Source organism: Capricornis sumatraensis, chromosome 4 (assembly GCF_032405125.1).
Source record: "Capricornis sumatraensis isolate serow.1 chromosome 4, serow.2, whole genome shotgun sequence".
Classification (NCBI taxonomy): Eukaryota; Metazoa; Chordata; class Mammalia; order Artiodactyla; family Bovidae; genus Capricornis; species Capricornis sumatraensis.
Window position 1 is genome coordinate 7,895,896 of NC_091072.1, and position 13,733 is coordinate 7,909,628.

General features: G+C 45.6%; 1 protein-coding gene across 1 annotated transcript in view; it reads right to left on the reverse strand.

Moving 5' to 3' along the window:
- Nucleotides 1-13,733, reverse strand: part of HOOK3 (hook microtubule tethering protein 3) — an 80,053-nt gene that overhangs the window by 34,471 nt on the left and 31,849 nt on the right. Inside the window, exons 7-8 of the mRNA XM_068971016.1 lie at nt 6,683-6,745; nt 5,027-5,110 (exon numbers count right to left, since the gene is read on the reverse strand). Of these exons, the coding sequence (XP_068827117.1) occupies nt 5,027-5,110; nt 6,683-6,745 (147 nt within the window). The remainder of the gene's footprint in view (nt 1-5,026; nt 5,111-6,682; nt 6,746-13,733) is intronic.

Sequence of the window (13,733 nt, forward strand, 5' to 3'; positions counted from 1 at the left end):
TGGAGTAGGAAATGGCAACCCACTCCAGTCTTCCTCCTGGGAAAATTCCATGGACAGAAGACCTGCCGTGCTACGTACATGTGGCCGCAGAGAGTAGGGCAGGACGGAGTGAGAAAGCAGACACACACCCAATGGCAACTAAGTACACAAAAAGACACTCACGATTACTCACTAAGGAAAAGCAAAGTGAGACCATAATGTTATAGCCACACACCACTCCCACTAGGAAGCCGGATATTAGAGAGACTGGCTGTACCAAATGCTGGCGAAGATGCACGCAAGTGGGATTTAACACACCTGGTGAGAATGCGTAATGTTCTGAACGCTGTGAATACCTCGTTTGCATTTTCCTAAAAAATTAATCATGGAACTACCACATGACACAGACAGTTTACTCTTAGGTATTTATTTACCACAGAGAAACAAAACATATGTTCACAGAGATGCAGAATGTTAATAGCAGCTTCGTTTGTAACGGCTTCCCTGGCGGCTCAGATGGCAAAGAATCTGCCTGTAATGCAAGAGACCCAGGTTCGATCCCTGGGTCGGGAAGATCCCCTGGAGAAGGGAATGGCAACCCTCACCAGTTTTCTTGTCTGGAAAATCCCATGGACAGAGGAGCCTGGCGAGCTACAGTCCACGGGGTCGCAAAGAGTCGGACATGAGTGACTAACACAAACACAGAAAAACAAAGATTTATCGACAGGTGAACAGCTAAATAACATCCATTCAACAGAACACTGCTTGGCAACAAAAGAATTAACTACTGCTACCAACAATATGAATGAATCTCAAAAAAAAGAAAAAGAAGCCAGGCAGAAAAAGAGTACAGTGTGTGTGACTCCTTTCATATGTGATTCTAGAAGATACAACCTAATCCATAGAGACAGAAAGCAGAGCCAGGGCTGGAAGAAGACGACAGAGAACCCGTTATCCTGACTGTGGTGATGCCGACAGGCATTAGAATTGTACACTTCGAAAGTGGGCAGTTTACTGCAGGTCAACTACATCTCAAGAACCTGGAAAAGCAGAAGCCGCCTCCACTTTCAGTTCTCCATCTCCGCCCCCATTTCCTCTCAAACCTGTTCCAGAAGGGCTCCTGCCCCACCGCCCCCAGGACCAGCAGAGCTCTGCTTCCTGCAGCTCCCAGAACACCTCCCTCTCCTGGTCCTCTCCATGGCCCTGCCTTGGGGCACCCGCGGCTTTTCCTTCCTAAATACACGGATGTCTTTCAGTAGCTGGGCTGTAAACACCATGTTTTCACTGACAGCTCGCACGTTTCTATTTCCAGCCTGGGATCCCAAACTGGGCATCATGCCCACGAGGCGTCTGACTTCAACCTGTGCAGGTGGGACTCGCACCTGCACCCCGGCCAGCCCGCCCGCTGTCTCCCATCTCAGCAGTGCTAACTCTGTCCTTCCACTTGCTTGGTCAGGACCTGTCACAGCTCATCCTCACATCCACTCTTTCAGCAAACATCAGCAGCTCTGCCTTCAAACAGATTCCCGCCACTTCTCACCACCCCTCAATTCTGATTTAAGCCAACCTAAGTTTTCACCGGATTGTCCCAAAGGTGTCGGAATCAGTCTCCATGAGTTGGCCCTCACCCTTGGTCTAGTCTCCACCGAGGAGCCATCAAAACCCACGAAAATAAAACTCGGATCACAGGATGACTCTGCTCGCAAGCCTGCAATGGCCTCCCCCTTACTGAGCCTTTCCCAAGGCCTGTCTGGCCTCTGTGGACAGTTCCTCTCTCCAGCTCCAATCAGGTGCGCTGATCTGGATGCTCCTCTGGGGAAGACCGGGAGGCCAGCTCCTCCACGTTCTTAGGATCTCTTACAAACTCGCTGCCTCCGCTGGCAGGCTTTGCTGAGGACCCATCAGAACAAATTCCTCCCACCCTGCTCCCCCGAGTCTCCCTCTCTCTAGAACCCTACTGGTACACAACAGACTGATTCTTATCCTGTTTATGGTCTGTCTTCTTCATGTGCACGTAAGCACCTGGGGGCAAGGATATTTTATCCAGTTCTGTGTTTCCCCTCAACTTCACTGTATCCACAGCAGCTACAGAGCAGGGGAAGGTCTGGAGTGGGTGTTCAATGTCAATAAATAAACAAATGAGTCTGAAATGCCAGCTCTCTATCTTGTCAGATTTCCATAACCGCATGGGTGTTTTCTCAGAATAGCGCAACAGCTCAATTCTATACCGTGGGTCTATTTCTGCTCTTGTATTCTTTTTAAAGTAAATATTTAAGGCTTTAAATCTTAAAAACTCATTTCTTTGTTGCTAATTTCTTTTTATTTATGTACTCATTTTAACTGGAGGATAATTGCTTTACAATGTTGTATTGGTTTCTGCCATACAACATTGTAATCAGTTCATGAAAGTAAAAGTCTCTCAGTCGTGTCTGACTATTTGTGACCCCACGGACTATGTATGGCTCGTGGAATTCTCCAGGCCAGAGTACAGGTTGTGAACAGCTCAGCCCTTCAGAGCCACGGGTCTCACCATGGGTCCTCAGCCCCGATTCCGCAGCACAAAAGCACCACAGACAACACACCGAGCAATGAGCCAGCCTGTGCCGCCACTTCACTCCTGAGACAGGGGGCCAATCCCAGCGCACGACTGAATGCTATGCTCTGCCGGTGCTAAGTCACTTCAGTTGTGTCCGACTCTGTGCGACCCCACAGACGGCAGCCCACCAGGCTCCCCCGTCCCTGGGATTCTCCAGGCAAGAACACTTGGAGTGGGTTGCCATTTCCTTCTCCAATGCATGAAAGTGAAAAGTGAAAGGGAAGTCGCTCAGTCCTGTCCGACTCTTAGCGACCCCATGGACTGCAGCCCACCAGGTTCCTCTGTCCATGGGATTTTCCAGGCAAGAGTACTGGAGTGGGGTGCCATCGCCTTCTCCAGTTATGCTACCAAGGATAATACTTACATTCTGCTCGTAAAAACAACCAATCTTACTATCGTGAATAATTTATGCATAGCTAAATTTTAAAATCTGAAAAGCAATTAACAGCACTTATATTGTGCGCACGCTCAGTCGCTCAGTCCTGTCCAACTCTTTGCGACCCCATGGACTGTAGCCCACCAGGCTCCTCTGTCCATGGGATTTCCCAGGCAAGAATCCTGGAGTGGGTTGCCATTTCCTTCTCCAAGGGCACTTACATTTGACTAGGTATTATTTACTATATACCCCAACAACTGTGCTCTCATCACAATTCTACCTGCACCCAAAGCAATGACCAACTATTAATGCCTTCAAAGTAAAATGCTTCTAGCGGAAAATACCACGAACTGAGTGCCCACTACCCAGCTTTAGTGAGTATCAATATGCAGCCAATCATGTGCCACCTGGACCTCGTGCCTCTCCCCTCCCCTATGGTTTTGTTGTAAATCCAAGACAAATACATTTTATTTCTTATTCTCTTTTTATCTATGAAAGATTTCTCCAACTTCTTTTTAAACTATTCTACTGGGTTTTTATTTTGACAATTCTAATTTACTTAAGTGTTCCTCTCAGTCTGAGGGGCCTCCCTGGTGGCTCAAAGGGGAAAGAATCTGCCTGTAATGCAGGAAACCTGGGTTTAATCCCTGGGTCAGGAAGATCCTCTGGAACAGTAAATGGCACCCCACTCCAGTATTCCTGCCTGGAGAATCCCATGGAAAGAAGAGCCTGGGGGACTACAGTCCATGGGGTCGCAAAGTGTCAGACATGACTGAGTGACTAATACTTCATGTGTTTCTTCATCTCTGACTTTTTTCTTTTTAAAACAGCATCTTGCCCTTACTTTAGAGATGCAGCATCTTTGCCAGTTTCACAGGGGCATTAAATAATCAAAGAGAAAACTTTTTTACTACCCCAATTTCTCCACTTCCTCTAGGGCTAGTTTCCTGCTCATCCTTGACCCTGCTCTTTTTCGCTTTGCATTTTTCCTCCCTTGCTCTCTGTAAATTTGAGAACCTGGAAAGGTCAAAATGCAAATAGCCCAACCCTGCTATACTAACACTGAGTCTATCCTCCCATACTTCTGTTTGCTTAACTCTTTAGAAGAGAACTCTCCGGTAGCAAGCCGGCTTCAGGTCAGGGTGTCTGCAGCGGGTGATGGGCGCTGGGGGCGCTCTCCTACAGGAGACCCCGTTGCACCTTGCTGCAGCCTTCTGCCACGTGGGGGTGGGCTCCCTGCAGTTCTCTGGGTTTAAAACTATTTATTTTTATTTTTGGGGGCACTGGACCTTTGTTGTTGCGCTTGGGCTTACCAGTTGCAGCAAGTGGGTGCTCCTCTCCAGTTGGGGTGCACGGCCGTCTTATTTGGTGGCTTCTCTTATTGCAGAGCAGGGGCTGCAGGTGCCCAGGCTCAGTAACTACAGCCCTCAGGCCCTACAGTGCAGACTCAGAGGTTGCGGGGCACAGGCTTAGCTGCCCTGCAGCATGTGGAACCTTCAGGGCCAGGGACTGAACCCACATCCCCTGGGTTGGCAGGCAGATTCTTACCTATTGGAACACCAGAGAAGTCCCCATCCCCTTTTATAGGAGGTCTGGTCACTGCATTCTTTACTCCTCTTAGGCCATTCAGCACTTTTCCCAACTGTCTTTGGCCTTCAGAAGTGGATAACGAGTGTGGTGTGCTATTGCTGGCTGAAACCAAGCTGCTTGTTAAATACTCAAGAGACAGGTGAGTCAACTGTTAAACCGTTAGCAACTGGTACTGGTCACTGGGAGTGTGTATACCGTGGAGACAGGCAAACACTAAAATCTCCCCCAGTCTCCTGAGTGCTGGTCTCCCTCCTCTTTCTCTTTTTGTGGGCTTATCCCATTTTAATTCATTTATTGTGAATTTAATAGAGTTGGGAGAAGGAAGGAAAACTCTGATCTTTGCTAGGTCTGCACTCTTTTCCCAGGATTTTTCTTCTCTAATTAGGCTGTGTTATAGTCAAACTGAACTGCAAGCGGGACCCGCTGTGTGTGGTGGGACTCACAGAGCGCGTTTCAGACAGGTGGTCTGGGAACAGCCCTCTTACCTGCAGATCCAACTCATGGCACCTTTGAGCAATTTCTTCCTTGGCTGACAAAGCCTCATTTAGTTCTTCTGAAGTTTTCTTCAGCTGGGTAGAAACAAAGAGCTACAGTCAACACTGGAATATGACAGGGCAACAGCTAATAACCACACATGTAGAGCACAGAACTCCCTTCTCTTTCTGGGGACAGCAGAAATCAAGAACCCTCTTGCAGGAGTCAAAACAAGACATTTCTTTTTTCTGATGCTTGATAAATGTTCAGTGAACAAATCTGGAAATTTATAAATAAACTTCGCACTGTTTGGAAACAATTTAGACCAAATTTCTGTTGCTAAGAAGCCACTTCTAACTGTGAATATCTTTTAGTCCTAAGCTTTGTCTTTTCTGAACTTGGAATTTGGTTCTCTTATACATCTTTTCTTATCTGGGCTACCTGGTTCTTGGTAATGTTTTGATTCTGTAATAACTGGGAAATTTTACTTTGGTGAAATCTATACATGCTAGAACAGGGGTTCAACTGTTAAAATAAACAGCTAGTGTATTTCAACACAAACGTTCAATCATATTAAACCTCTGTGTTAATTTTGTTTATCAGTTTCAAAATGAAAGGTTTTTATTATCCTGATTCTCAGCACAAACCAAACAGTCCCAAGCTGGGTCCCAATTAACTCTAAGTTAGCTGTGTATGAAAACATTAAAGTTAACTGACTTTTTAGAAGAAAAAAATTGATGAAAATAAAATCATATTGGCTTTTCATTTCATGTGATCAAATCTCTGTGTAATGGATACAAAAACAAAATGTGCATTCAAGGTAACAAGTTTAAACTCAGATGCCACAGAGTCAGGAAAAGACAAATTACAATTTGGGCTAAAATTATAGCATATCCGAAGATTTTCCTGCAAAACACTTAGAAACCATGGGGAAGAAATGAGAGAAGACAAAGAACACAAAGATTTCTATTCATGCTATGGAACAGATGTCCCAGAATAGCAGAATACAGCAATGACAACGTAACAACATTTTATTAAAAAGCAGTAATTAAAATTACAAATCAACTTTTCTGTTAAAAACCATAAGAATATATTGCAGAGTTCCTTAAAAAAATATAGTAGCTCCTTAGCACGTTTAAATATCTCCTAACAGACTTCACATCTTCAGAAAGATGAAAGGAAAAATAAACTTTTTCCATTGAAGAGTAACATGAAATAAAAGGCAAAATATCTTTTGTGTTCTAAATAACTCGTAGGACTAAATGCATGCCATGTTCCAGGACTTCATCTGTTTTCTTAAATGTGGCATACAGAAAGCTATCACTAACAGAAAAAGAAAAACCATGACTAGAAAACACAATATATAATAAATTAAAGAAGCTAAATTATTTAATAAATTATGTTAGTTGCAAGTTACAAGTTTTATTACAAATGTTTACTGGTGGGCTTCTGTCTATGGTGGAGCACAGAGTCGGACACGACTGAAGCGACTTAGCAGCAGCAGCAGCAGGAAAGTGGCTTTAAAAAAAAAAGTGTAATTCTTGCATGTTAGGTAAAAAATAAAGAATTACACCAATATATTTCAAGAGTTGAAACACCCTTTTCATTAACATCCAAAGTTTACCCTTCAACCTCCGCACATAGAGAAACAATGTATAACCAGGTACCTGGCGATCAAGGTCAACATAGGCATCATTCCCAGCAGACACAGGGGACTCTTTACTCATCAGCTGAAATCAAGATTTAAATGATTACAACCGGGAGACAAAAATGACATTCAACATAATACACTTACAACAATAAACGTGAACGCCTGGCTGCCGGAGAATTGTAAAAATTACAATGAAAAACACAAATGTAAAAGAAACATTTCCTTATGCATCGAAGCTTTGTTTTGCAGCAGGATTAGCCTTCACCTAAAATCATACGTGTGCAACTTCAGGGTGGGGCCAGTCATGAGAATCAAGTGTTACCTATCCTCACCATGAAAAAAAGACAAATCTTTAAGCTGAAATGTGGCTAAATATTTTAAAACATTGGCTTTTCAGTACAAAAAAATAGCACTGCTAGGGAACTATTTCTGAAGAATAAATGTGGGTCAGATCAGTGTCAGCCCAAATGAACTGCTGATGCTCAGAGATGACACGCGTACAAACACAAATCTACCTCTCAGCCTCTCCCACCCCTGTGCTGCTCACAGAGAACACCCAGGCGGTGCGAGAGGGTTTGGGGAGAAAGGGTAAAATTCTGACTGTGACAGATGTTGGGGGCAGACAAAAAATGTCCCCGTTTTCTCCTGTTTCCTGTCTTATATTCTGTAAAAAGGACAAAAGAGAGAGACGATCAGAAAGGTGGGAACATCTTATTGAGAGATCTTGTCACCTCAGCCTTTATCCCACTCTTTACAGAGCTGCTCTGCTCAGCTGCACCTTCTTCTCTGTATCAGTGGTTCTCCAGGTGAGGTCCCCACACCAACACCAGCAGCATCCTAAGAACTTGCCAGAAATGCACATTCTTGGGTCCCCGGCTCAGATTTACCGAATCAGAGGCTCTGGGGTTAGGGTCCAGGACACACACTGAAGTTTGAGAACCACTGCTCTCTAATCCTGTCGTGAGAAGAGCCAAAGTCCCTTAGCATAATTAGGAAAAAAAAAAAAACAATCCCAGGAAGTATAAAAAAAAATGGCTTCAATTTTTTTATGCTTTCATGGTAAGAATATTAATAAAAAGATGATCCAAAGGGTTTTCTTCCAATTGGGGAAAAAAGAAACAACCCAACACAGAGAAGATTAAATTCAGAAAAAAAAAAATATAAAAATAAATCCATTCTTCTACCATCTGGAAATAACCACTTCTGTAATTCTGAACTATGTAAGAACCCACCTGTGCTACGGGCCACACACAGCTCACGTAAGAAAGGCAGCTCAGTGATAAGGGCTGTGAGGGATCTGATTCAGGGCAGGGGCAGAGGGGGTGGCTGGAAGCGTTTTCCTGCGGTCTTCTTCCCGTCCCCACTGTTGCATGTTAGCCCACGCTTGGCACCCCACGCCCAACACCGCCTTCTCCAGGGCACTCACAGACAGGGGGTCTGCCCGCCCCTCCCTCCCAGGCCCTGCGCCTCCGTACTGCCCTCTGGTTTTCACTCTTACAGGCACTTCCCGCCTCGCTCTGCTCAGGCTCTCCGGTGAACGTCACTAATGTGCCTGCCCAGAGTTTACTCTTTTGTCGCCTTCTCTTTGGCAATCACCTCACCCCGGACGTCGGCTGACACAGTTCAGTTCAATTCAGTCGCTCAGTCGTGTCTGACTCTTTGCGACCCCATGAATCACAGCACGCCAGGCCTCCCTGTCCATCACCAACTCCCGGAGTTCACTCAGACTCGCATCCATCGAATCTGTGATGCCATCCAGCCATCTCATCCTCTGACGTCCCCTTCTCTTCCTGCCCCCAATCCCTCCCAGCATCAGTCTTTTCCAATGAGTCAACTCTTCGCATGAGGTGGCCAAATTACTGCAGTTTCAGCTTCAGCATCATTCCCTCCAAAGAAATCCCAGGGCTGATCTCCTTCAGAATGGACTGGTTCAGCATCTGTTTAATCAGTTACCTTCTCCTTCTGGCCTAGACTTCGTGGTCTATTATTTGGTTTTAATATAATCAATTCTCTTACCTTAGTACCTTCTCCCGGGGAAAATCTCAATCCAAAACCAACCTAACCACCTTTCTCTTCTGGCTGTAAACCCTGACCGCTAAGTACGGAGACAGTCAAGATATTTTTTAAACCACAAAACATGACGTACAGTTTCCAGGGTCAGCTAGGCCTTCAAAGTTGCCCCAAAGTACAGCTGCTTCCCCATCAGCAGCCTCTTTATTCCATTAGAGATTATTCCAAACCGTTCCTGTTTCTCAAACCTCAGCAACTCTCCCTACTCTTTATGACCAGACTTTGCCTTCAGGTAAGAAATTCCTCAGTTTCCTGTAGAACAGACAACATTCATGCCCACCCTTCCTCCTTCAATCTGGTTAAAACGGAAGTGCTGTTCCTCCCACTCCAGGCTGATCCCTCTACTTAACGCTCCCAACCCTGTCTCTTCCCAGCTTCTCAGACCGTGGACCATTTACCATTCTCCTGTGTTATCTCAACCTCTCTCTTGCTCTCTCCTGTGGCTTCCTCCTATCAGCATTTAAAGAACTGAAGGACCATTATGTATTTGACTACCATTCACATTTCTCCAAAGAAGATACTATAACACGGCCAGGAAACACATGAAAAGAAGCTCAACATCACTAGCCTGGAGGGAAATACAAATAGGCCTCGATGAGAAAACACCTCCTTATCCACTCGGATGAGGGGCAGTTACAAAGGCCAACGATGGGGGAGAGGAACCAGAATCCGCGGCACTGCTCGGGGGAGTGGACAGCGATGCCAGCACCTGTGGGAAGCACCCTGGCACTTCCTCAAAGTTATACACAGGGTCACCACATGCCCCAGCAATTCAGTTTCTCGGTATAGATTCAAAAAAATTAAAAACAGGTGTTCAAAAAAAAAAGAACCAACCCCATACACACATTCATAGCAGCACTACTCACAACACCCCAAAGGTGGAGACAGCTGAAGTGTCCACTGACAATGCATAAACACGGTGAGGCCCACCCGCACCGGGGACGGCCATTCAGCCACAAACGGAGCTGAATATTGAGACGTGCTACAGAATAACCTTGAAAATGGCAGAGTTTATAGTTATGTGTATTTTACCACAATAGAAAAAAAAATCGCAATCAGCAGCACCTGAATAAAGACAATACAATCATCTTACAAAACTCCTTCAACTCCACACATCTGTGCAGCCCCCAGGCCCTCCTCCAAGGCCTGATCAGCCACCAGGCCTACCGACCAAAGCTCTGGTAGCACGCAGTCAGCCCATGCTCGACCCAACCCTGTAACCCAGGTCAGCTCCTCCAATCCATCCTTCTCATTGCCTAGAGTTTCTCAGATACAGACTTCACTGTGTTTTCTCCTTGAAAGTCTATTCACTGGTTTCCAAAATTCCAACTCGTTCAACATCCTACTGATTTTAGGGCTCTCCTGCCTCACCTCCAGCCCCCGCCACCTCCCATGTCTGCTGAGCGAAAGCAAACTTTCCAGAATGTTAACAGTCTCCGGATGGCTGGAGGCTTTCTCTTCTGCATTCTCCTATTTTTCTATAACAAAAGGTACTGTATCTTTAGCCAGGTTTGCAGCTCCTTTGTCCACCACCCACCCCCCCCACCCCTGAGGACTGCACCTCATCTCCTCCCCCAGGGCTCAGCTGAGATGCCACGTCCTCTAGTAAGCCCTCCTCACTGTCCCCATACCGACTGACTTTTCCCCACGACGGTGATTTTCACTCTGAACACTGGAGGTGTCTGAACTCCTTGTCTGGCCAGCTCTTCCTCTAGACTCGTGCCCTGTGTGGCAGGAGACCACGTCTCCCTTTTCCACGGCTGTATCCACCGGCAGGCTGCTGCTGTCCCTCTGCATTCTAAACACCCAATGGGTATCTGCTAAGTGAACAAGATGAAGACGCAAAGAACAGACGTCACCTGAACATCCACCTGTACATACCTTCTCATACATTGCTTCGTTCACTTGACATTTTAAAGGTCTTCCCTTTGTCGGAAGATACCTTTTTTTTGGTGACAAATTTTTATCAGTTCAGTTCAGTCACTCAGTCGTGTCCGACTCTTTGCGACCCCATGAATCGCAGCACGCCAGGCCTCCCTGTCCATCACCAACTCCGGGAGTTCACTCAGACTCACGTCCATAGAGTTAGTGATGCCATCCAGCCATCTCATCCTCTGTCGTCCGCTTCTCCTCCTGCCCTCAATCCTTCCCAGCATCAGAGTCTTTTCCAATGAGTCAACTCTTTGCGTGAGGTAGCCAAAGTACTGGAGTTTCAGCTTCAGCATCATTCCTCCCAAAGAAACCCCAGGTGGAGGTGCCATAATGTCACCTTCTTGCCAATGGAAATACACTATTTTCACATTTTTGTTAATATAAAATAGGATGATAAAGCAGTGCCCAATCATGGCCTGAATTTCTACATAATTCCGTGGGATAAGATTCACAGAATGAAAATCACTCAGTTACAGATTTCAGTGAGAAAGAAAAACCCAATTAAAGATACCTTTTATTATAGAAAAATTTGAGAATGCAGAATAGAAAACATCCAACCATGTGGAGACAGTTAACATTTTGGAAAGTTTGTTCTCACACATCTTAATTTTTACCATTTAACAAAAATGAGATTACACTGCTTGCGTGTTCTGTATACTACCTTTTTAAACCTAATATGTTATAAACTTGGCCCATGTCATTACTTTTCAAAAAATATGCTTTAATGCTTACATAAAATGCCAACATAAGGTTGAATCATACTTCATTTGTCCTTCCCCCTGTTGCTGAGCAGTGAGGTTATTTCCGGTGTTTCAGTCCCAGAAAGTAAGGCTGAATAAACAGACCTGGGGTGACACAGCACAGCCTTAAGGTGTGGGCTCTGCGTTATCCGTGTTCTAACTCTGCCGCTGCTTCTGGTGTGGACCTGAGCTGGTTGCTCACACTGTCGAGGCCTCCGTCTCCTCTCTTCTAAAATGGGGACAGTGACAGTACATACTTCAAAGGATGAGATGTAACCTTTTAAAAAGGTTTTAAATTGTGGTAAAATATCTATAACATAAAAGCTGTCATTCTAACGATTGTTATGCGCACACTTTAGCAGCATTAATCGCAGCTGCAGTGACTGTTGAGTGAGTTAGTATTAACAGATGTGACGTGTTTACAGAGTACCAGCAAAGAGCGGGTGTGGATACACGCTTGCTATTACTATTATTGCTGTCTATCTTTGTACTTCGGACTTCTCAGGATAAATTCCTAACAGTGGAATTACAGGATCAACCACAGGAAGGCAGGACAGTTAGTGCCCCCCCCGCCATTATTTCTTCCTGGTTTTGCTTAGTAACAGGACCCTCACGTTCTGACTCAGTCCGTGACCACCTGGAATAAAGAACACATTCTCCAGCTTCCCCGAGTGCCAATGCGAGAAACAGCTGGATAACAAGCGTGAGAATTCCTAGATGTTTTCTAAGAGGCGGTGGAGAACCATCCTTCGGGCCCGCCTGCTGGCCAGGATGCGATGTGAGGACTGGTACACACGCCGCCAGGGCACACCACAGGGATGGAATCGCATGTTAGGGATGGCAGACAACGAGCGGCACAGAGCCGGGCTCCTGACGCCCACAGAGCCAACCTGAGACCACTTAAGGGCAATTCAGACTTGCCTCGCTTTGGTGACTGCCGCTGTGTTATCTGAACACCCACGACCCTGAATCTTACTTTCCTACCCCGATCAGTGCTAGACTGCCAAACCGATCCTTTGTTAAAAGCTTCACTTTGTAGTAAGGTCCTGTGTAATAAAGAACACTCTGGCTGACCTCTGTCCCCACGTATTAGAGGGAGGGTTGGGGCTTGGAGCCCCTGGGTTATCAGTCTGACTTCTGGGGAGGAGGGTGGGGGGAGGGGGCTGGAAATTTCATTCAACCTCGTGACCAACGATCCAATCATTCATATTTATAAAACGAAGCCCCACCCAAACTCTGGACACGAAAGCGCAGGTGAACTTCCCCGGTTGGCAGCAGCACTCTGCGTACCGTCACACATTAATGTGCCAGAGGTAACAGCCCTTGATTCCACAGGGAGGGACAACAGGGACTGAGTTAAGGACCCTCGCAGACCTCCACTGTAGGCAGTCATCATCACTGAGCTCTACAAGCCATCCCAGCAAATGATCTCATGTGAAGATGAGCGGGAACCTCTGTATTCACAGTCGGTCAGCTGGACTGAATAGAAGGTACTTAATTTGCATTTAGCGTTTCTCCTGTGTGCTTGCTGTATTTTTTCATTACTTACTTACATTCTACAGTTCCTTTAAAAGTCTCTCCCATTGCTTTTATGATTAAAAACTTCTCCCCTCCTAAGACCCACCAGTTATTAATCTATATTTCATTTACAATACTACAGTTCTATATTTAACATCTGATGGAGTTAAGAACATGCTGCCCCAAAATATGCACCCTGACCTGCTGACTACTTCAAGCTGAAGGAATTGAGAAAGAATAGGGACAGGGAAGATTTCCTGACCTTCCTTGGAAGCAGGTCTTAAGCCCCTCTCGGGAGAGGTACCCTCCCAACGTCAGAGGAGATGTATCCAAGCCTCCAAGGTCACAGGGATGCGAGAGGAACCTGAATACCAGGACCCGTTGCTGCCCTTTTTCCGCCCTGTTACACTTTCCCGCAAGACTCTCCACTCTTCATCAAATCCACGCAGGCTGAAACACTTCTTCAGCCTTCATTTCTTCACAAAGCTTCTTGTGTTGTGTAAAACTTACACTAAATACGGTTGTATGCTTTGCTGTTGTTAATGCTTTTGTTGTTTTTTAGAGGCCCCAGCAGACAACTTGGAAGGGTAGAGGAAAAAAGTATTTTTCCTCTCCTACAGTTGCAAATAAATATTCATCTAGAAATTGCTTTGAGTCTGGCAGGAGTTGAAGACCGATTTTCTTCCAAACAAGAGACCCATACTTAGGTGTGAGGCAGTCTGCAGGTTAAGACTTAAAATGGTTTTAAGAATCAGTCAGTCTACTATTCCTAATTCATCAGTGTATTAAAGAAAAATTAAGAATAGT